We start from the raw sequence: 22,446 nt of genomic DNA, 5'->3' as shown, positions 1-22,446 counted from the left end.
AGAGCTATATAGCGTGAAGGCGGAGGGGACTGACGAGAGCTGGATGAGGAAGAGGAGGATTTTCCTTGTGTGGAAGCATTTTGGATAAATCTAACATTATTATCAATGAACATTATTTCAAACCTTTTATCACGAAGTGTGTCTTATTTTATTCAAAGGTGATATTTTTATTGTGTCCCAAGGCGTTGGGGTACAATTACAACAACACAGCATCCATGCTAGGCATAGCGTGCCTGGAAAAGATAGATAAGACAAGATGAACAAGATACCAAATAAAAGCAATCTTCACTCACTCAATGTCCTGCAAAAAGATGTCTGAGGATCCTTCATCATGACAACATACAAAGCCTTTCTTTTTAAAAGCACACATATTCAAATGTGCTCATTTAGTACTTTTTCAAACTGCTAAAATCAAGCATCACGTGAACAATAACTTGTTATCCAAAAACCTCATACAGTATTTCTCTAAAAGAGAGGAGGAATATGACTTAGAGGAAAATGAAAGTGAAAGCGTTTGTCTGCCAGAACAAGGCTGAAAAGCCACAGCATTTCAGGACGCCCAATGAAATGATGGAAGGGAATGAGGAGGGAAGTCCAACAATGTAGCGAGATGAGCACATTAAAACCAATACAAGCAGGTGGTGTTTGCTAAATACAAGCGCAATGATTGTTCTGCAATGCTGGTTTATTGATGATGATACAGTATGTTGTAATATTCCATGGAAAGCAGGAAGTGAATAGTATGTACTGTACTTCCATGCTAGCGCCAACAAGAGGGTGCACTGTACCAAAGACCACCACACAAGAAGCACAGCCACCAGCCAGGGAAGCGAGCACGCGCCACAGCCGCCATCCGGCCTAAGATGCAAGCCAGCGCAGAGAAGCAAGTCCAAAAGATGCTGAAGCAGGAGTCATTGGAGGGGGCAGCACGGACAGGGACAGGAGCAGGATCAATAGGCTGATCAGGAGAGCGAACTCTGTCCTGGACGGTCCTCTGGACTAGGTGGAAGAAGAGGGGGAGAGAAGGATGTTGGCTAAGCTGACATCCATCATGGACAACACCTCTCACCCGCTACATGACACTGTTGTTTCCCTGGGCAGCTCCTTCAGCAGCAGACTGTTACACCCAAGGAGAGGTTCCGCAGGTCCTTCATACCGACCGCTATCAGGCTCTACAACACCTGAACCACCTGAACCATGTTGTAGTCACGATGTATTCTTTACACTGTACTCTTTACTTGTCTTGCTTGCTTGCTGCTGTAACAAGTAAATTTCCCCGCTGTGGGATAAATAAAGTACATACATACATACATACATACATACATACATACATACATACATACATACATACATTGAGCCGTCATTCAGCCCGTGGGCAGCTCCCATGGTCCCGGTCAAGAAGAAGGACGCCTGGAGGTTCTGTGTGGACTACCGTCGGCTCGACAAGGTCACTTGCAAGGACATCGGCCATCTACACATTTCAGAGCACCCCCGTGGGAGTCATGCTCTCACCTGGGCCACCCCCGTCAAACTGCCACTTACCTGGAGTTTATTTCCTAGCTTTGTGATGGATTTGAAGCATATGGTCTTCTGAAAGTTCCAGTATGTCCAATAAGTTTCCAGAGCTGTTGTCCTCTAGCATCACAAGCTGTGGCTGTCCCGCGATCGCATCGTTTTCAACTTGCTCACATGAGGAGGTGGGCCCAAGCCAGCACACATTCACCGGGGGCCCCGGCAGGACCCAAACATGGCAAAAAGTGATAGTTGTGAATGTCCATGTTTCATTCCATTGTAAATGATTGTAGTGCAGCTATGGATGGATGGATGATTTCATGCATTCTTCTTCATGTGCTGACATGTGGATGATTGATCTCATGGCATTTGTCTTTCTGTCATCACACATTCCACATTCAAGTCAGTGACTTGGCTTCTAGACCACTTGTTTTCTTCACATGGACACTAACGTCTTTGATGAAGCAAGTCATGTTTCTAGTTGCATCCCATAGAATGAAACATTACAATTGGACAGGAAGAACAATCCAACTAGCAAACATCCAACTTTGGAACAAACCTTTCTTATTCCTTCTTTGCTTTTGCTCTGAAAACACAGATGGAAAATAGGAGCGCTTCTTTTTTACTTTGGACTTTCATGTCAAACCCCAATAAACGAGTCACACGCCGAGTCGTCCGTGACCCGTTTTGTCCGTTTTATAACCGTGCTGGAAATTGGAAAAACAATTTGTTCTGAGTTTTTGTTGTTTAGTTTGAGTCTCTGGAAATAAATTTTGAAAAAACAAGTCATTAATGTGCGGCCGCACGGTGGTCTAGTGGTTAGCACGTTGGCCAACACAGTAACAGCCTGGAGATCGGGAAGACCTGGGTTGGATTCTCCCCTGGGCATTTCTGTGTGGAGTTTGCATGTTCTCCCCGTGTGCGTGTGGGTTTTCTCCGGGTACTCCGGCTTCCTCCCACATTCCCAAAAACATGCAGGTTAGGTTAATTGGCGACTCTAAATTGTCCATAGGTATGAATGTGAGTGTTTGTCTATATGTGCCCTGCGATTGGCTGGCGACCAGTCCAGGGTGTACCTCGCCTGTCGCCCGAAGTCAGCTGGGATAGGCTCCAGCATGTCCCCGCGACCCTAATGAGGAAGAAGCGGTATAGAAAATGGATGGATGGATGGAAGTCATTAATGTCGGCTTTATTTTGAAAAGGAATTTTGTCGATTTTTCAAATTGTGCCCAAAATCACGCCCGATCATCAATCCATTCTTCTTCTTCTTCTTCTTCTGGGACGACTCCTCAGCGGACAAGATGAGAATGATCCTTCTGCTGGTGCAGCTGGCCATCAGCTGTGCCATCGGTGAGACCAAGACGTCCTTTCAATATCAGTAAGACTCGTCCAAAAGAACCCATCAGATCAGAGTCACCTGAAACACAGCCACCACTCGCTGCCTTTGTCCTTGTCTGCCCTCTAAAGACAGCAGCAGCAACCCAGATAAAGTCTCCTACTCCACGTGCTACAAACCAGCTCAGTCACCTGACTGTATCACTGATACCAAGACTCATTGCTGTGATGCTGATGGCTGCAACTGGCTCATCTGGGCAAGGACAAGGAGGAGTGCACAAACAAAGTGGAGGAAGCCAAGACGGCATGCAAAGGCGTTGACCCCAACATCAAAGGCTGCATGGACAACGTCACTGCAGCCAGGGAGTGCACCAGTGGTGTGGGGGGGCTGCGTGGTGGTTTGGGCCTGCCTTTGGTCATGGCCATCAGCGTGATTGTGTTGGTGGTACTGGGCTGACACCCCCATGCAGCCCCCTTCCCTCTTGGCCATCAGCGTGATTGTGTTGGTGGTACTGGGCTGACACCCCAGTCTTTTTCCTCTTTCACATGAAAAGCCTAAAAAAAGAAAAGAAATAGTCCAACAAAGCAACTTTCCATCAACCTAACCTGATATGTGATATTTGCTGTTAGCACTTGGGGGTGTCCAATGTGCGGCCCCGGGGCCCATTAAGGTCATAATATGAACATGATTTCAATGGCATAGAGTTGAAAAAAGTGGTCATTCATTTTAAAAGTGGCAACATTGCAAAAAGTAATTTTTGGCAAATTCATCGGCAGAACAAATTGTTGGACGAGAAGAAAGTTGAAGTGGTTGGAAAATAAAAATAAAAAGAATAAAAATCTGTGATGTGTAAATGAAATAGTTGTTAAATGTCATGAGTATAAAATGTACACAGTAAGAAAGTGAAATGATTGTACAATGAATGAAAAAGCTAATCAAGTAGTCATTTTGGATGGAAAAGGCATCATTAGGAGAAGGAAATGTACAAGAGGCTGTTTGAAATGACTGTAAAATAACATTTTTCAACAATAAATTCACATTGGAGCACATTTGCTGAAGTGGGGGCCTTTTTGTCTTTAGCCTAAATGAAGCATTTTCCAGCTAGCATCAAAGCGGCTCAATGACGTCACGTCCAAATATGGAAAAGGAAGGCGGAGGCGGAGGCGGGGCACTGGACCTGATGATCTCCAGACTCCTCCCACCCAGCTGAGCACCCGGGAGCAAGCGCCAATCAGGAGGGGAGCTTAATGTCAGCTGACTGATGTCATATGACAACTACAAAGTGACGTTTACGCCATCGACCCAAACATCCTTGGCGATCTAGCGGTAGCTAGCATCCACGTAATGAGCAACCCTGGTCTAATAGAAAAGGGAACACAGGCTGGCACCAGCATTTCAAGTCTTCACACAGCTGAAGTTCAACCAACCAGCATGTGGGTCATTTTGGTTGGCCAGCCACTCCTGGGAAGGTTCACCACTGTTCCATGTTTTTGCCATTTGTGGATGATGGCGCTCACTGTGGTTGGAATGATTCCGGGTGCAACTATAGAAGTGCGGTAATTCATTGGGATCATTGGTTTTCTATTCTTTCTATTTCTCTTATTATTTGTTTATTTCAGTGATTTAGATCAGTGTAAGGATAAGACAGCCACCCCCACACATGTTTGATTGTGTTGTAAAGGTAACGGTTGTTGTTGCATTATTCAAATATGTACTGTTATCCTACGGAATCACAGGAGTGCCAAAATTAAAAGGGAATACGTGTGGAAATACAGAGAGAATAAATAATACAAAATTATACAAATGTGGAAATACAAAGACAATAAATAATAAAAATTATACAAAAGCGGAAATACAAAGACAATAAATAATAAAAATGATACAAATGTGGAACTACAAAGACAATAAATAATAAAAAATGTACAAATGTGGAAATACAAATAGAATCAATAATAAAAAATATACAAATGTAGTCATATTCTTTTTCCATTTTGTCATTGTTTTTCCTGTATTGTCTTTGTTTTTTCCAGTTTGCCGTTGTTTTTCCTTTGTATTTGTCTTTTCCACTTGTGTTTTGTCATTGCATTTAGTCATGAGAAAGACAAAGGAATGATTTCTGTTTTGTCTTTGTCTTTTCCATTTGTGTTTTTTCATTTAGTAATGGCAAATGCAAAAGCATGCAAATGCAAAAGAATGACCCGCCCACTTTCCCAAATGGAAAAGCGACGGCAAAATCGAAAAAAACAAAGACAATACAGTAATCATTCTTTTGTCTTTGTCATGACTAAATGCAATGACAAAACGCAAGTGGAAAAGACAAATACAAAACAGGAAAACAACGGCAAATTGGAAAAAACAAAGACAAAACAGAAAAAACAATGACAAAATAGAAAAAGATATATTTGTTATTATTTATTCTTTTTGTAATTCCACATTTGTATAATGTTGTATTATTGAGTCTGTTTGTTTTTCCACACGTATTCCCTTTTAATTTTGGCACTCCTGTGATTCCATAGTGTGGGAGCAACTAAGTTCTGTAATAACATTTCAGTGGTTAAAATATTGTTTCATATTAACCTAATGGAACCCATGTTGTTACTTATTTATGTTTCTTTAATAATATGTCGTGTAGTGTGGTTTTGGGGATGTTTTGGCCTGTGGGAGAGCAAGCTAACTATTTAGCTAGCAGCCACGTTTTCCCCTCCTATTGGGGGTGTGCATGAGCGTGCTATCGTGCATTGTGCTGAATGTGCCTTATTCCTGTAGAGGCCCGTTGTTACTGAGGAGCTCACGCACATGTCCTCTTCATATATTCCACCACACTGCAGGAATAAACTTCTGTTCCAAAGCCATCTCCGTGTCCGTCCATCGTGCACCAGAACACAACGCGGTGTCGTCGGGACATGCGGATACACTGGCAGCCCAGCTCCACTCGCACAGCTGGATTGGTCAAGCGTCCTCGTTATCACGCGCTGCAATACGCTCGCCCAGTACGGGGCGCTGGCGGCTGTATTTGCAAAATACTACGAAGAAGAAGACATTGGAAGAATCCACATTTGCCAGAGGGGTCCACAAAACATCGCATTATTGGAGTGATATTATTGGTCTGGAATACATTTCGTGGAAATGTGGACCTCAAACAGGATAAACAAATATGCGGCTTTCAGATTTTGAACTCGCCTCAGCGTTCGTCAAGTCATTGAAGTAAGTGATCAGGGAGAAACAGGACGTAAGAAGCGGCTGCCATTCGTTGCCTTCCCAGTCGACCTTTAAAGACAAGAATAAAATGACAGGAACGATGGAATCCGAAATGGGTTATGATGACGTCACTAAGGGTCTGTAAAGTCTCCTGACCCACTAGACGAACTTTTTACCCACACGGCAGTTTGAGCACGACCCACGTCACATGTTCGGACATACAAACGCAGCAATGGCAACAACATGCGGGTATGTGCTGCAGAGACTACTCGCAGCTCATCGGGTTGGCAACCGGAAGTTGACCTCGACTTCAAGTCATGGACGCTTCACCTGGAAAGCAGCGGTCAGACACGCGTGCCAGTCTGATGTCTCAGGTACTCCATCCACGCACTGGTATTGCGTGTGTCCTGCTTCACGTGCCGTCTCATGGGGATGGGATAACAAGAACGAGCGTGTCTGCCAGTGCGAGCTTGTTTGAAGGACTTCTTCACAGGCATCTTTTTTGGCAACTGTTGATTTGACCTTTTTATTGTTTTAACCTAAATGTGCCGGGCAGATCCACTGCACTATAGCTCCACTACATCCAATAATATTTGCTAGCATTTGATTTAGTGTTGCCCTTGGATTACAACTTGTGATAACAGGCTGCTGACGAGATCTTTGATTTTCCCGCCCAGGTAGCAGTGCTCTGTCTTTTCGCAGTCACACGTGCGGACAGCTGAGGCGGGAGCACGTGGGAGAGAAGGTGACACTCTGCGGTTGGGTGCAGTACCTGAGGTGCTTCCTGCTTTTGCTGACAGGTGACACGCTGCATGGAAAAGCATCGAGTGTCATTTTCCTGTCTTCCACAGACAAGACCTGTTTGTCATTCTACGAGATTTCAGCGGTTTGACCCAAGTTCTGATCCCTCAGGAGGAAGTAAGTCAGCGTCATGGTTTGAGTCGTGAACAACACCTGAATATTCCTGATATCCAGGATGATGTGCTGGCTCTGTTTCATCACAAAGATGAAAAAACACGTCATTATTCACATCAACTCCACTCTTTGCTCTTCTGTTACGTTCTGTTACTTGCTCCAACTCTTCCACCTTTCTTCTTCAGTCATGTTTTTGGAATATCAGGACTTTATTCCCATCATATCACAGCCTCATTTCCCACAAATGACAACTGTGATTTTGTTTAGTTTGTTTCTAGTAGTATTACACCATTTCAAGCATTTATTTGTGTCTTGAATATTTCAGCTGCGTGCGACTAAAACCACATTATGTTTCCTCACAATATTAGAAGTTCATCTTTTCTTCTTGTTAGAACGCAACTCTTTCTTTTTGGAATGTGATGACTTTATTCCAATAATATTATCACTTTTTTCACAACCTACTTTTTAAAGAATTCCAATTTTATTCTTTGTTTTTTTTCTCATAATATTTTTTTAAGCAATAATATATATATAATTATTATTTTTAATATTTCAACACTAGGCCACAAAAAGTATGTTAAATATTCCAAATGCAACTTTCTTCCTAAATAATCTTCATAAATGTTGTTTTTGTAATATTATGACTTTATTCCCATAATATTATAACGCTTTCCTCAAGGTCATTTTCCACAAGTGACAACTTTGTTTTGTTTGTAATATTACGGAGTTGAAAGAAAGAGATATATTTATTATATTTCACCTCTGCTTCTAAAATGATGTTATTTTTCCTCATAGCATCACAAGGTTATCTTTGTCAAACTGCCACTTATTTGCCAAATTGATCCAAAAATATTATTAGGAAATATTTGTCAAATTAAAAATGATTTTAGTAGCACAGAGGTGAATTATTACAGAACAAAAGATGTTTGTGTTTTTTTTTAAAAAGAATAAAGTTGACATTCAAAAAAAACGAGGTTGGGGGAAAGTCCTAATTTCATAATTCCGATATCACAAGAAGAAAGTTGAAAATCTTTGAACAAGACTCCAGAAATGGGAAAAAAATATATAAAATATTACAAAAATTGCAACTTTTTATCGTAACATTATTTTTCCTTGTAATATTCTGAGTTTATTTGGTAAAATGGAGGCTTTTTTGTGGTGAGTATGCAACTATTTGATGTCATATTTTCACTTTATTCTTATCAAATAGCAGCTGTTTTTCCTCATAATATTACGACGTTCTTCTTGTAAGATGATGCCTTTTTCTCTGAATATTTTGCCTTTATTTTTGCTGGTTTTATTTTGTCGCTTTCTTGTAAAATGATATTTTTCGAATGCACCTCGCGTGGCCTCGTGTTTGGCGTGGTCGCTTGAAAGAACGTGCGTGGACGAGAGCTGCTTGTGTTTTTGTGTGCAGTCTGCGCGCCACGTCAGAGAAGCGCTGCGTCATCTCACCGTCGAGTCGGTCATCAAAGTCACGGGCACCGTGAAGGAACGGCCATCGGGACAGGAAAACAAGGTGTGTGAAACGTATGGAACGCGAGCGTTGTCCCGCTTGGAGCGGCTCCTGTCACGGCGTGATGTTTCCACATGGAAGGAGATGCCGACGGGGCGCATTGAAGTCCTCGCCCAGGACGTGGACGTGTACAACATCTGCCGGACGTTGCCTTTTGAAATCAAAGACTTTGTCAAAGTGAGTAGCTGCACGTTTCTCCTCACGTGGGGAGAAAAAAGCAGGATGATGGTTTCTGTTCTCGTTGCACAGAAATCCGAGTCTTTGCGCATGCAGTTTCGCTACCTGGACCTGAGATCTTCTCGCTTGCAGAAGAACCTCAGACTGAGGTCCCAGCTTGTGATGAAGATGAGGGAATATCTGTGTTACGTGCACGGTATGTGTGTCCAGCTGCGCTTATTTAGGGACGGGCTCCTCCGTTGCACTTCATTTTGCATTTGGTGCCCCCCCGTGCCGTCAGTTCCCCCCTGCGTCCTTAAGTTGGGTGCTTTGTGGCCACATCAGTGTTGCCTTTTGTCACATGCTTGCTGACGTACACCAGGATGGACGGTGTTGACATGTTGCAGAGCGTCCCACGCGGATATGCTAAGAATGCATGCTAGCTCAACCTTTCTTCTTCTTTTGCTTCTTTTTCCATTTTTACTCTTATTGGACAAACATGGCAACTTTTGTCGTCGTGTAATAGTCAAACTTTAAAACGACCTCATATTCAACTTTCATATTTTTGTTTCTCAAATATTGAATATTTCGACGTTTTGCTTAAAAATGTTCAATTCTCGCAAAATGACAACTTTTTTGTCTTCACGTTACAACTTAATTCTCCTAAAATTACCACTTTTTCTCGTAACATTACAATTTTATTCTCCTAATAGTTTGACTTTGTTCTCGCAAAATTACCACTTTTTTTTTTCTTGTAGGAATCCAACTTTTGTCTCTTAACATCATGACTTTATGTTCCCAATGTTTAATTATTTCTTCTCTAAAATGACTCCCCTTTCTGTTTGTTTGTTGGACTGTATTTTTCGAACGTGCCGAGGGCCATTAAAGCAACAGTCACGGGCCGCAGAGGGCCCCGGGGCCGCCTGATGTAGACCTTTGTGCAAGATGCATTTCACCACATAACACTGAAGCTCTCGCTGCAGCTTCCAAGAAGGAGCTAGCGGTTGTGCAAAAGGCCCCCAAGCAGCGAGCTGGCTCGTAGAGAACAGGATGAACTGGCGGCCGATGAACAAACGCATGCTAAGAATGAGGCCAATGTCAAGTATTAGAACGGCTGCTCCAAATAAACAAGTGTTGTGTGCACGTACTTGAAAAACACGCTGAATGTGCACATTTCCTGATCAAATACACGCCAGAAACTTTCCTCGAGCGTCTCTTCACAGCTTAGTGCGCAAGCCCCGCCTTATGCGTTGTCGGCATGCGGCCAATAATATCGTGTTTATTGTACCGTGGCTTTCTGTGGGACGTCTTTGTTCTTGCTATTCCACCATAAAACACACAGAATGTCTTCCTCCTGAGGGGGTGGGGTGGGCTTGTCACTGCCGTCCTTCCATCAAGAGGAAAAGCCAGTGGTTTTTTTCTTTTTGACAGCAGCGGCACCAGCTGGAGAGCAGCAAGTCAAATGTATTGTTATCATGCATTATCTTTATGAATGAATGAATTTGACTGGCGAGAGGGAGGATTGAATATAAATATCCAAGCTCACCAGGACGTGATCAGACTTTTACAACAAAGTACTTAAGATGCGTTTTCCTGGGGAAGGCTGGGGTGCACACATATTTTTCACTTTATAAAATAGTTATTTTTTTCTTTTTCATGGGCAGCCTGTGTGAACATAAACAAACCCCAAAGGAGCCAGTGCCTCACCAGCCGTGCTAGCCTGAATTTCCATGCTCTGATTGTGTTTTCTCCCACATGACAGGTTTTGTTGATGTAGAAACGCCAACACTGTTCAAAAGAACCCCAGGGGTGAGCGTCACGATTATTATTCTTTTTCATTTCAAAGAAACCACTGAAACAACACAACATGCTAGTGCATAAAGCTACACAGTGTGACAGCAACGCAAGAAGCGATAGATTATGGCTAATCAATAATAAGCTGAGTCATCTTCCAGTGTTTCCAGGAAGTCAAGAACGTGAGCATGACTTCATTTGTATTGTGCTGCCGTGATGCTATCAAACCTTGATGCTAATCAATCATCTCTCCCGCTTTTGCAGGGCGCCAAAGAGTTTGTGGTTCCCTCCAGAGACCCGGGTCTTTTTTACTCCCTCCCTCAGAGTCCTCAGCAGTTCAAACAGCTGTTGATGGTGGCTGGGGTGGACAGGTGACAACTCGCCAATCTCTCCTTTATCACGCTTAGTTGGTTCCAGACCTGATCCTGATAAGGGAATTTCTAGGAATATTTTTGCAGTTAACCTAAATACATGTTTTAACATGATTAGAGCCCTTTAGACATGACATAACACCCCTATAGTCACCTTTACACTCCTATTAGCCATTATAGTAGACATCATAAGAGAAAATAAGACATAGAAAACCTGTTTACCACCCTCTAAATACACGTTTTAACATGATTAGAGCCCTGTAGACATGACATAACACCCCTATAGTCACCTTTACACTCCTATTAGTCATTATAGCAGACATCATAAGAGAAAATAAGACATAGAAAACCTGTTTACCACCCTCTAAATACACGTTTTAACATGATTAGAGCCCTGTAGACATGACATAACACCCCTATAGTCACCTTTACACTCATATTAGTCATTATAGTCGACATAATAAGAGAAAATAAGACATATTAAGCATAGCAAACCTGTTTACCACCTTCTAAATACATGTTTTAACATGATTAGAGCCCTGTAGACATGACATAACACCCCTATAGTCACCTTTACACTCCTATTAGCCATTATAGTAGACATCATAAGAGAAAATAAGACATAGAAAACCTGTTTACCACCCTCTAAATACACGTTTTAACATGATTAGAGCCCTGTAGACATGACATAACACCCTATAGTCACCTTCACACTCCTATTAGCCATTATAGTAGACATCATAAGAGAAAATAAGACATAGAAAACCTGTTTACCACCCTCTAAATACACGTTTTAACATGATTAGAGCCCTGTAGACATGACATAACACCCCTATAGTCACCTTTACACTCATATTAGTCATTATAGTCGACATAATAAGAGAAAATAAGACATTAAGCATAGCAAACCTGTTTACCACCCTCTAAATACACGTTTTAACATGATTAGAGCCCTGTAGACATGACATAACACCCCTATAGTCACCTTTACACTCATATTAGTCATTATAGTCGACATAATAAGAGAAAATAAGACATATTAAGCATAGCAAACCTGTTTACCACCTTCTAAATACATGTTTTAACATGATTAGAGCCCTCTAGGCATGACATAACACCCCTATAGTCACCTTTACACTCCTATTAGCCATTATAGTAGACATCATAAGAGAAAATAAGACATAGAAAACCTGTTTACCACCCTCTAAATACACGTTTTAACATGATTAGAGCCCTCTAGGCATGACATAACACCCCTATAGTCACCTTTACACTCCTATTAGCCATTATAGTAGACATCATAAGAGAAAATAAGACATAGAAAACCTGTTTACCACCCTCTAAATACACGTTTTAACATGATTAGAGCCCTGTAGACATGACATAACACCCCTATAGTCACCTTTACACTCCTATTAGTCATTATAGCAGACATCATAAGAGAAAATAAGACATAGAAAACCTGTTTACCACCCTCTAAATACACGTTTTAACATGATTAGAGCCCTGTAGACATGACATAACACCCCTATAGTCACCTTCACACTCCTATTAGCCATTATAGTCGACATAATAAGAGAAAATAAGACATATTAAGCATAGCAAACCTGTTTACCACCTTCTAAATACATGTTTTAACATGATTAGAGCCCTGTAGGCATGACATAACACCCCTATAGTCACCTTTACACTCATAATGCGTCTTCTCGGTGCCATCAGTTTGTCCTTCACTTCGTTTAGCCATTTGTATGCCTAAAAATGCTTAATTTCCTTAAAGATGCATATTATTGGACCAGTAGGCCGTATCCAACCACCAACCAGCGTGATTTTTTCATGACCGTGATGTGAAGCTGTGAAAGTAGAAGCGTGAAGTGGTGAGGGATGACTGTGTTCGGTTCCATGATGCTGGTCCATAAATTCACTCATTCACGGAGCTTGTGTTGTAATATGATATTACAGTAATACTTACTAATCCACATGCTTTGCTTTTTGTTTTATTGGTTAGTTTTTATTCCATTTTAAAGTATTTAGATTTGTACTTTTTACGTGTTTGTCATGTGGGTGTTTGTTATTGTTGTGTTGTTTTGTGGGTCAGTATATGAAGCACACGAGCCTCACGCTGAGCTTCACCACGCCTCCCGAGCGGCAGCGCGCCAAGGAAAAGGAAAGCCATCACCACGGAAGTGCAAATGAACCCGATAGAAAGCGTGGAGGGAGGGGGTGTGGCTTAAGGGTGGCGCCGGTGGCGTGCTGCTGAGTGCCAGAGGTCGTGGGTGCGCTGTGTTTGTTCCTGTCCTGTCTTGAGGGAACCTCAGGCACACGTCACTGACTGTGTTGTTCTCCAACGTCCACCAGGTACTTCCAGGTGGCTCGGTGCTATCGAGACGAAGGCTCCAAAGCGGATCGCCAGCCCGAGTTCACCCAGGTGGGAGGGGGCATCTAGGGTGACTTTGCAGTGCATGAAAGTGGGAGGTGTGTCTTGTTGGTCTTGCCTGGGTGACCTGCTGAAGGACTTTTTGTCCCTCTCAGGTGGACATAGAAATGTCCTTTGTGGACCAGGCGGGAATCACATCCCTGGTGGAGGTTTTGTTGCAGTACTCGTGGCCCGCGGAGACAACCCCCATCACGCTTCCCTTCCAAACCATGACGTACCAGGAGGCCATGAGGGACTACGGGGTGGACAAACCCGACACCAGATTTGGCATGAAGGTGGGGGGGGTGTCTGTCTGCTGCACGTAGACATTTCCACCCCCGAAATAGGCTGGTGTTTTGTTGCCAGTGTGATGTGCGTGCGTGTGGGTAAATGTCTGCTGCTCGGCCGTAATGATCAGTTGCTTTGGAACCAATCACCCGTCTCGCCTCACCTGTCTATCTCTCTCGTCCCGTCGTCCGTCCAGCTGATGGACATCAGAGACGTTTTCGTGTCCGCAGACGCCGCTTTCCTCAAATCGGGAAGCTCGGTACTGGCCATCCGTGTCCCCGACGGCGCAGTAAGGACTGACCTTCCGTTGGAGGCGCCGCCTGCGTGTCGTTCTCACGCTCTGCTGTCTTTGGCCCGCAGACGTTATTTACCGCCAAGGACTTGGAAGGACTGAACCAAGCAGCCAAGACACACTTTCACCAGGTAGGATGACTTTTGGTACGGCTAGCGTGATGACCCCCCCTTCCTCCGGGATCGGTTTTGGCGACTGCTGCCGACTCACACGACCCGATTGAGCCGCAGCTTTTTCACCAAGTTGCAGTGTTTTCTTTCATTTTTTGATCATACGCTTGGAAAAAGTACATTACAACAGCAAAGCCTCCAAAATAAAACGTATTCCATTCTTCACATCAACTTGTTACGTCCAACTAAAAAGAGGAAACTGCGGCAGCCAATCAGAGTTGAGTGGCGGTGGGAGGTTGCGGTTAAGAGACAATCAAAGCCATCAGGTGCACAACTTAGGAAGAAGTAGAGGAAGTGAGCGGTAGAATGTAATGTAGGTACCAAAAAGAAAAGGGGGTGGGGGTGCCACAGCGTCGGTCCGCCCAGGGCGTCATTCAAGCCAGAACCGCCGCTGCGTACGGAGGATTGAACCAGCACCTGAGCAGAGCGGCACGTGGAGGGGTACACGTGTAATGGGTTTCCACCAATGGGGGTGACATGTTCAATAGGAAAACATGTTGAATGATGGGAAATGTGTCCTGCTAGACAGGCTGGGAGTTGGGGTGAAGGAAGTATTTCATCCCAACCAGCAAGGATTGTGCCCCGTTCGTCCACTTCAACAGGAAGCAGACCTGCCAACATGTACACATTTTTTGTACCCGGCACGCATTTTGACCGGTTTTGATACACTTGCACGCATCGCCGCTCTCCAGATACGCATTTTAAAAATCCTCTCGCCGTGAAGAATGAGCCTGAGAACGGCCAAGGATCAGCCCAGAGCTGAGAGGGAGGGAGTTGGGAGCTTTGCTGTAGAGCAGGGGTGTCCAAGCTGTTTCCAGGGAGGGAGGGGGGCACCTATAGCGAACATGAAAGGATGCAACTTTGCCACTTGGATGTTTAGTCCAGCAACACATGAAGAAGCAAGTATTGCGTGTGTTTCATCATTCACAGCAACAAATCATCTTCATGCGCTTTTTTATTCCCATAAGAGGACATTTTCAAAAATTCATAAGTAATTAAATTACAACTTGTTGGTTTGTTGACTTAAAAAAAATGAACATTTTTTCCTGAGTCTTTGCGCTGCATGCTTAGCGGTGCTTCTCCTTGAGGTCAGAGGTCCCCAACCTTCTTTGACCCACGGGCCGTGTGTGTGGTTTCGTACATTGTAGCGATCTAATTCATCTTATTTCTGATGTATTGTGTAAAAGGAAGACATGAACAACATCTGAATGGCGAGCCATCATTATGACATGGCTGTTTGACGTGGGTGCTAGCATGAATTCACTTGAGACAAATGTGCACGTTAGCACTCAATAAGTCATCAAACTTACCTTCATGCATTCCCACGTAGTGTCAGCATTTATCCCAAATATGAGGTGAAAGAAAAATGGTACAAATACAGCAGCAGTAGAGAGGAAGTTAGCACACCCACAATGGACATGTTTTTCAAAATAAAACATCATGGAAATGATTTTTTCTTTCTTCAGCCCGGGGGTTGGGGGCCACTGCTTTAGGTGACCACCTTCTTCTCCTCACATGTGTTCTTTTCTAACTACCTCAACTTGACGTAATCCAGTTTCTTCTCGTGATTTGGACTTTATTCTCCTCGTATTCTTCCTTGATTTTCAAAGCAGTGTAACTTTTTCCACGACCAAAAACTTGATTGACTTTTTGGTTTGTTTGTGATGAGATTACAACTTTGAAAAATAGATTCTTTTTCTCGAATATTTGAACGTGGGGCTACTAAAGTGAGGTTGTTTTCCTCATATTACCACCTTATTCCCTTCAATTGACAACTTCTTTATCGGAATATTCAGACTTTATTCTTGGAGCATGACTGCAGATTTTTCCAGTTTTTTTCAAACTATTTCAACTTTCTTTGTGTAAATTTTATTCTCGCAATTAGGACTTTATTCCCATCATGTTTTCACTTGATTCTCGGAATATTAGAACTTTTTCTGCAACCTATTTTTCCAAAAATTGTTGTTTATTCGTTGTTTTGTTAGTTTTTCCTCGTAGTATCACAACCTCAAAAGTCTTTTTTCTTTTTCAAATCATTGAACTTTATGCTACTAAAATAAGCTTATTTGATTGAACTTTTGTTTCTTCATATTTGGACTTTATTCTTGTAAAATGAATGCTAGTTTTTCCCATTTTTGCTGCTGCTTGTTAAATTCTATTTTTAGAATGTGCTGTGGGCCACAAATGACCCCCAGGCCACCCTTTGGCGTTAGATCCTGAGCAAGCATCTCCTTGACAACCACGAGCAGATGAGCCCGGCTGCTCCAATGGGGGGGACGTAACGGTGGATCTGCTCTTTGTCCCAGGAGGTGAGCGTGGTGCTGGTCAGAGCTGATGGAACTCTCAAGTCTCCTGTGAAGAAGCTGCTGTCAGGCGGCATCAGCGACGCCTTGCTGAAGAAGACCGGAGCCGAGCCCGGGGACCTCCTGCTGATAGCCGCCGGTGCTCCCGCCGTGGTGGTAAGACCAATGGAAGCGTTCCCGCTGGCGTGGAGCGTCTCATCCCAACTGCGACGTCTCCTCTGCGCTCTCAGCGCCCGCTGCTGGGTCATCTTCGTTTGCGGTGCGCCGACCTCCTGGAGTCTCACGGCTCTTCTGTCCGCGATCCTTCAGCCTTTCACTTTTTGTGGGTGGTGGATTTCCCTCTCTTCGTGCCCAAGCGGGACGAGCCGGGTCGGCTGGAGTCCGCCCATCACCCCTTCACCGCTCCGGTGCCAGAAGACGCGCCGCTACTGTACACACAGCCTCTGAAGGTAGGTGTGGTCTTCTGGCTGTGGTATGACTTGACGTGCAGGACACGTGTGCACTCGCAGGTCCGGGGTCAGCACTATGACCTGGTGCTGAACGGCTGTGAGATCGGAGGAGGATCCATCCGCATCCATAAGGCTTCAGAGCAGCTTCACGTGTTGAAGAACATTCTCCAGGTAAACAACGGAGCTTCAAACATTGCATGCACGCTTTTAGAAGGCCGCTCTTTCACCCTGGAACACATGACTTCTCTCCACATTATCATTGGACAGTTTTCAGAAGACGAGCCCTTCAGTGGAGCCGTGGGCTGATCTTGTTGTGTTGTATGCTTATGCAGTATAAGCCCACATTACCCTCCCGTCTGTCACCAGTCTGCTTGTTTCTACCTGTTTGCCTTCTTTAGTAATCAGCAGTAGAACATAGGCAAGTTTCAGGAAAATGTCAGTTCCCAACTAAAAGAGGGAGAAAAGCAGCTTTTAGTACAAAATCCTAACTTTCACTTTGACACAAATACGTTTTGCTTTTCTGATAGCTCTAATATGTAAACAACACAAAAACATCACAATAACTTTATTTACAAATACACCAACTATTCCACAGAAGTACGTGTGCGCTTGTGTTAAAACGTCCCTAAAGTGCGTAGCCTTCTGCTCGCTACACGCCCCCACGCTCTTCCGCTTCCTCCTTCCTGTCATGTGACTTTCTAGTTACAAAATTGCTCTTTTCAGATGCACTTCTGCCATCTAGTGGCCGCTGTTAGGCACACATGCCTTCACCTCTTTTAGTTTTTAAAAAAGCATCAAGGACGTGTAAATACTGTACGTCTCTGGGATGGAGGCTTGGCATTTATCAAAACCTCATTTTTATCGTTACGTATTTGCTGTCGAATGAGTTGCTTAACTTGTTTTGACACGTTTCAACGTTTTGAACTGAATTCAAAAAGACCTGAAACATTGCCTGTACACTTCGAGCTTTTAGGATGGCCACAGTTTGACCCTGGAACAGATGACTTCTATTTCCTTGCTTAACTTGTTTTTACACTTGTACGACCGTAACAGTTAGCATGCTTCTCGCTCAGGAGGATCCCACCGTTCTTTCTCACCTGCTGGAGGCTCTGGACTCAGGAGCACCCCCCCACGGTGGCATCGCTCTTGGTGAGATTCACGACACCAGGGGTCCGGAGATGTGGAAAATCTTTTATTTATTTTATAGGTTTGGACCGGCTGGTGTCCATCATGGTGGGGGCTGTCAGCATACGTGATGTCATCGCCTTCCCCAAGTCGTTCCGCGGTCACGACCTCATGGGCCGCGCCCCCGATTACGTGTCAGAGGAGGAGCTGAAGCCTTACCACGTGTCGGTCAGGTGGCCGGCGGGGACAAGAGGAGGACAGGATGAAAGCGGGGACATTTAGACGGTAGCTAACGTGCAACGAGCACGCAGATGCACCACAATTTGATGGGAGTTTTTTTTTTTTATTGTGGGATCAGTCATTTTCAACACAAATAAATTGATTGAGAAGATAACTTTTTGTTTACATCCTGAAAATGGTTGTAGCCATCAAACCTCCACCAGAGTTGGCTTGTTTTTCTCACCTGCTGGCTTCAGAGTGGTCACGTGACGCTCCTGTGCCGTGTCTCTTCAGCTGCTTCATCAGGGACGCCAATCTCTTGGTGGACCATTCAGATGTGGACACACAGGCCACCGTACCACTCCAACAAATCGTCCTGCTGTTGGAAAAGCAGGACGATTCCATCTAACTGTAGATGATATGAAAGTGGCATCCTGACTGTATCTTCTCGTGTGTACGTGCATGCTGTGACTGGCTGACATCAACACGGGGGTGTCCAAAGGGCCACATCGTGAAAAATCCAAGGATGCAACTTCGATATTTTGTAACGCACATAGAGATACAGCATGCTAAGAAGCCACATGCAGCTCAAGAAAAAACTGCGGTGAAACGCTACTAAAAATGACATACCAGTTTATTCTTTTGCTCTTCAATCGATGATGGCTTTTCTTACTATTTTGACTTGATTCGCGTAAAATCACAACTGTTTTTTCTTTCTGCTGGTTTTTCCAACTACACTGCTCAAAAAAAATGAGAGGAACACTTGGAAAACACATCAGATCTAAACTGGGGGGAAATGATGTTGAATATGTTTCCTGATAATAAGTGGGTGATGTATTAGTAACAAAATGATGCCACATCCCCCAGGACACCATCCGTAGTCTCATTAGGAGCATGCCCCCACGTTGTCAGGCATGCGTACAAGCACGTGGGGGCCACACAAACTACTGAGAATCATTTTGAGTTGCTACAATGACATTTTAGCTAAATGGACCAGTGTGCTGCATCATTTTTTCACTTTCATTTTTGGGGTGTCTTTGATTTCCCCCCTCTATAGGGTGATCATTTTCATTTCTATCAAATGATGTGGCATCATTTTGTTACTAATACATCACCCACTTATTATCAGGAAACATATTCAACATCATTTTTCCCCCAGTTTAGGTCTGATGTGTTTTCCAAGTGTTCCTTTCATTTTTTTGAGCAGTGTATTTCATCTTGTCAATTTTCTTCTGGTAATTCTAACTTTATTCCCATCAGATTGTTTCACCTATTTTTTCTTATTTCACCAATGGTACTAAAATGATGTTTTTCCTCACATTACAAGTTTATTCTCGTAAAATTGAAACTTTGTTCTCATTAGAAAACATTTTTTTTTCCTTTTAATATTTTGACTTTACTCTGGTCAAATTTCTGCTGTTGATTTTTTTTTGGTATAATTTTCCAAATACTTCAACTTATTATTTTATATTTTCACTTTATTCCCATGTTCTATTTTCCCCCAACCTAAGTTTCCAAAAATTACAACTTTATTCACTGTTGACGTAAAAAGGCAACTTTTTTCTTTAATGTTTCACCTTCATGCTACTAAAATGATGTTTTTCCTCATTCTTGTGAAATTAGGATTTTTCTTTCCCTTGCTAGATTACAACTCTTCTGTTAATATTTTGACTTTTGATTTTCCCATTTTTGCTGTTTTTTTTTTTTTAATGTTTCCTTGTTAAATTACATTTTTTGACCGTGCTGCGGGCTGCGAATGTCCCCCGGGCCACACTTTGGACACCCTAACAGACCAATATAGTCCTTAGCCATTTGATCAGAATTGCGCTAACAATTCTTTGCTCATTGTGATGTAGTCTCTTGGAGCAGTGTCCCCCTCTCTAAGATACACAAAGCCGTTGTGTGGATAGTAACACTCTATGACTCATATCGCAGAAATTCATTCAAACGCGTTTGGGTCATGTGATTATGTTAACTTTATTCAATAAAAATTGATTTCCAATAAATGTTTCACCCAGGAGGTGTAAAAATGAACAATTTCTACCAAAAAGCTTTTGAACATTTTTTTACCTTTTTACACTGACACAGCATATACTGTACATACGGGTGGGGGGGAGTTACGTCTAAATGTACACTTCTCTCATTCGATGAAAATGAAATCCAGTTTTTGCTTACCCGGCATGAAAAAAACGTACATAATGTACGATGTCACGTACGGTGCATCTGGTACCTTCAGTGGTACTCAACCTCCGTGTAATACTGCAGCACCACTATCACGTCACACTTACACACAGCATGGATATCATCCAAGAAGGCAATATAGCAACAACTGGGGATGAATATTACCTCCACCAAGCCCATCATGGACGTTATGTTGTTGCCATCTGTTTGTGTTCAAAATAACTTGAAAAGTGCTGAACGTATTGGGATGAAATTTTCAGGAATTGTCGGAAACAAGACATGGAAGAACTGATTAAATTTTGGGGGTGATCCAAAATTCACCCTTTCCCCTAAAACTAATGAATGACCTGCTATACTGCACATTTCTCATCCCACTCAGACCATTCCAAAGTCAAAATTCTCAACTCATTCGGGACATTTAGCCTTTCCGGTATATTGCGCTATCATGCTAGGTGTTAGCATGTTAGCATTGCTAGCGTGCTAATGTTAACATACTAGCGTTTTTACCTTTTTTTCCTGGTTAGACACGTATATAAACACTTGGCACTATCATGCCCAGGTGTTAGCAATGCTAGCATGTTAACATTAGCATACTAGTGTTGTTAGCCATTTTCATTACGTAGACACATCAAGACTTAGCACTATCATGCTAACATTAACATATTAACAATTTTAGCCATTTTCATAGCTAGACAGTTATATAAACACCAACATTATGCTAGGTGTTAACATGTTAACATTGCTAATATTAGCATAGAAGCATTTCTAGGCGTTTTCATAGGCAGACACACAGACACTTAGCACTATTATGCTAGGTGTTAGCATGCTAATGCTAGCATTTCTAGCATACTAACATTAACATCGTAGCATTTTTATCTGTTTTCATAGGTAACTCGTGTATAAACACTTAGCACTATCATGCTAACGTTAGCATGTACGGCGCTTGGCGGAGGTCTGTGCTCTGAGTGCTTTTCTAGTTACTAAGGCGACAAACTGAGTTAACCCTTTATTATCCCTAAACAGGTTAAAAGAAATCCAGTAAGCTGAGAAGATGATGTCCAAAGCCACCGATGCTGGTAGAGATACCTGTTCGGTGGTCACTTGAGCAGATGCCTCAGCTGATCCTGCAGGTTTTTGGAATGCTCCACACTGGAGGACAACGCGGCGTCATCAGTGTGCCTTACAGCTGACAGGTGAGACAGTGATGCAGAGTCTTTCTACTAAACACACACTTACTTCTTCTGGATTGCCTCCTGTCTGATTGGCATTCGAATGAGAAGGAAAATGAGCGTTGGAGGTTTGAAGGCAAAAGAGTCATTTTCTTGAAAAAGACTTACTGGTATTGTAAATGAGTCGTTATAATGGACATTTTTCTCAGGCTCTGAAAGACAGGTGATGCTGATTACTGCAGTTGTCAGGCGGAAGGAAGAAGAAGACTTTGTTGTCACACTTACATCTTCGGAATGTAAGATGGCATCCTCCTGAATCACCATATTTCTGGCTGCTTGGCCTAGAAGCTGGAAGAAATGATGGCTAATATCAGGCGGGCTTTGAATGTTCAGCAGCTTTTTACGTTCTGCCTCCAAACACTTCCTGTCCGCTTGATACCAAAGACCTCCGTTTTGTTGTCGCGTGACCGCATCGCATTCTTCCGCACCTTGTCCGAGTCATTCAAGCGCTGACTCTCAGTTCAGACTTCGCTACAAAGTAGTGATGGCAAACTCATATTCATACGAGTCACCGACGAGAGCATCGACTTTTACAGCCGGTTCTTTTGTACATGACACATCTCGAACAACAGGACCAGCACGCATTAGCAAAATCTAACTACCCGCCGTACAAGCCAATATTCTATTCTATCATTATAACCTTACATTCCCGTGTTGGGATGTTGTAAATACGATAGATGTATTATTCGGAAGGATCCAAAGCTATTAGTTAGTACTCCTAGTTGCATTTTAAGATGCCAGCAAGCGATTTTGTTAAAACGCAAACACATCATTTTACCTCTTGGCTGCGGGAAATTTTTAGCACCTGGCGCGTCATTGCAATCACGTCCACGCTGCACGAACCCACTTTATCGGATAATAATCCTTTAACTGACTGACCGAACCGGGCCTGGGATTCAGCTGACGCCATTTTACTTTCTGCCGGCAAACGACGGATCGCGCGGAGAGACAAAATAGTCCGCAGCACGTCTGCTAAACT

General features: G+C 43.1%; 2 protein-coding genes across 7 annotated transcripts; one reads left to right on the top strand and one right to left on the bottom strand.

The window, feature by feature from the left end:
- The first annotated feature begins 4,091 nt into the window (after window positions 1–4,091).
- On the top strand, window positions 4,092–20,149 carry LOC129177340 (aspartate--tRNA ligase, mitochondrial-like). Of its 5 annotated transcripts, XM_054768362.1 has the most exons (18): window positions 4,100–4,174; window positions 5,677–6,420; window positions 6,724–6,823; window positions 6,898–6,964; window positions 8,379–8,480; window positions 8,559–8,654; window positions 8,727–8,850; window positions 10,396–10,442; window positions 10,692–10,798; window positions 13,154–13,223; window positions 13,328–13,507; window positions 13,696–13,788; window positions 13,860–13,922; window positions 16,268–16,420; window positions 16,495–16,713; window positions 16,774–16,884; window positions 17,787–17,862; window positions 17,921–20,143. In XM_054768362.1, the coding sequence occupies exons 2-18, from the start codon at window positions 6,255–6,257 to the stop codon at window positions 18,118–18,120; spliced, it is 1,974 nt and encodes a 657-aa protein (XP_054624337.1). In that variant the 5' UTR covers window positions 4,100–4,174; window positions 5,677–6,254; the 3' UTR covers window positions 18,121–20,143. The 5 variants fall into 5 exon arrangements, with proteins under 5 accessions (XP_054624333.1, XP_054624332.1, XP_054624336.1 ...); XM_054768359.1 differs by having other exon boundaries at window positions 4,099–4,174; window positions 8,379–8,654; window positions 17,921–20,144; XM_054768358.1 differs by lacking the exon at window positions 10,396–10,442 and having other exon boundaries at window positions 4,092–4,174; window positions 13,328–13,788; window positions 17,921–20,147.
- On the bottom strand, window positions 16,182–22,411 carry borcs7 (BLOC-1 related complex subunit 7). Of its 2 annotated transcripts, XM_054768382.1 has the most exons (6): window positions 22,246–22,411; window positions 21,693–21,755; window positions 21,576–21,619; window positions 21,475–21,495; window positions 21,325–21,387; window positions 16,182–18,436 (listed from the first exon to the last, which is right to left on the bottom strand). In XM_054768382.1, exons 1-5 carry the CDS (start codon window positions 22,375–22,377, stop codon window positions 21,336–21,338), a joined length of 312 nt encoding a protein of 103 aa, XP_054624357.1. In that variant the 5' UTR covers window positions 22,378–22,411; the 3' UTR covers window positions 16,182–18,436; window positions 21,325–21,335. The 2 variants fall into 2 exon arrangements, with proteins under 2 accessions (XP_054624357.1, XP_054624356.1); XM_054768381.1 differs by having other exon boundaries at window positions 16,214–21,387.
- Between the last annotated feature and the right edge of the window lie 35 nt (window positions 22,412–22,446).

This window comes from Dunckerocampus dactyliophorus, chromosome 2 (assembly GCF_027744805.1).
Source record: "Dunckerocampus dactyliophorus isolate RoL2022-P2 chromosome 2, RoL_Ddac_1.1, whole genome shotgun sequence".
Taxonomy (NCBI): domain Eukaryota; kingdom Metazoa; phylum Chordata; class Actinopteri; order Syngnathiformes; family Syngnathidae; genus Dunckerocampus; species Dunckerocampus dactyliophorus.
The sequence above is the reverse complement of the archived record's forward strand: the minus strand, read 5'-3'. Positions and strand labels throughout refer to the sequence as shown.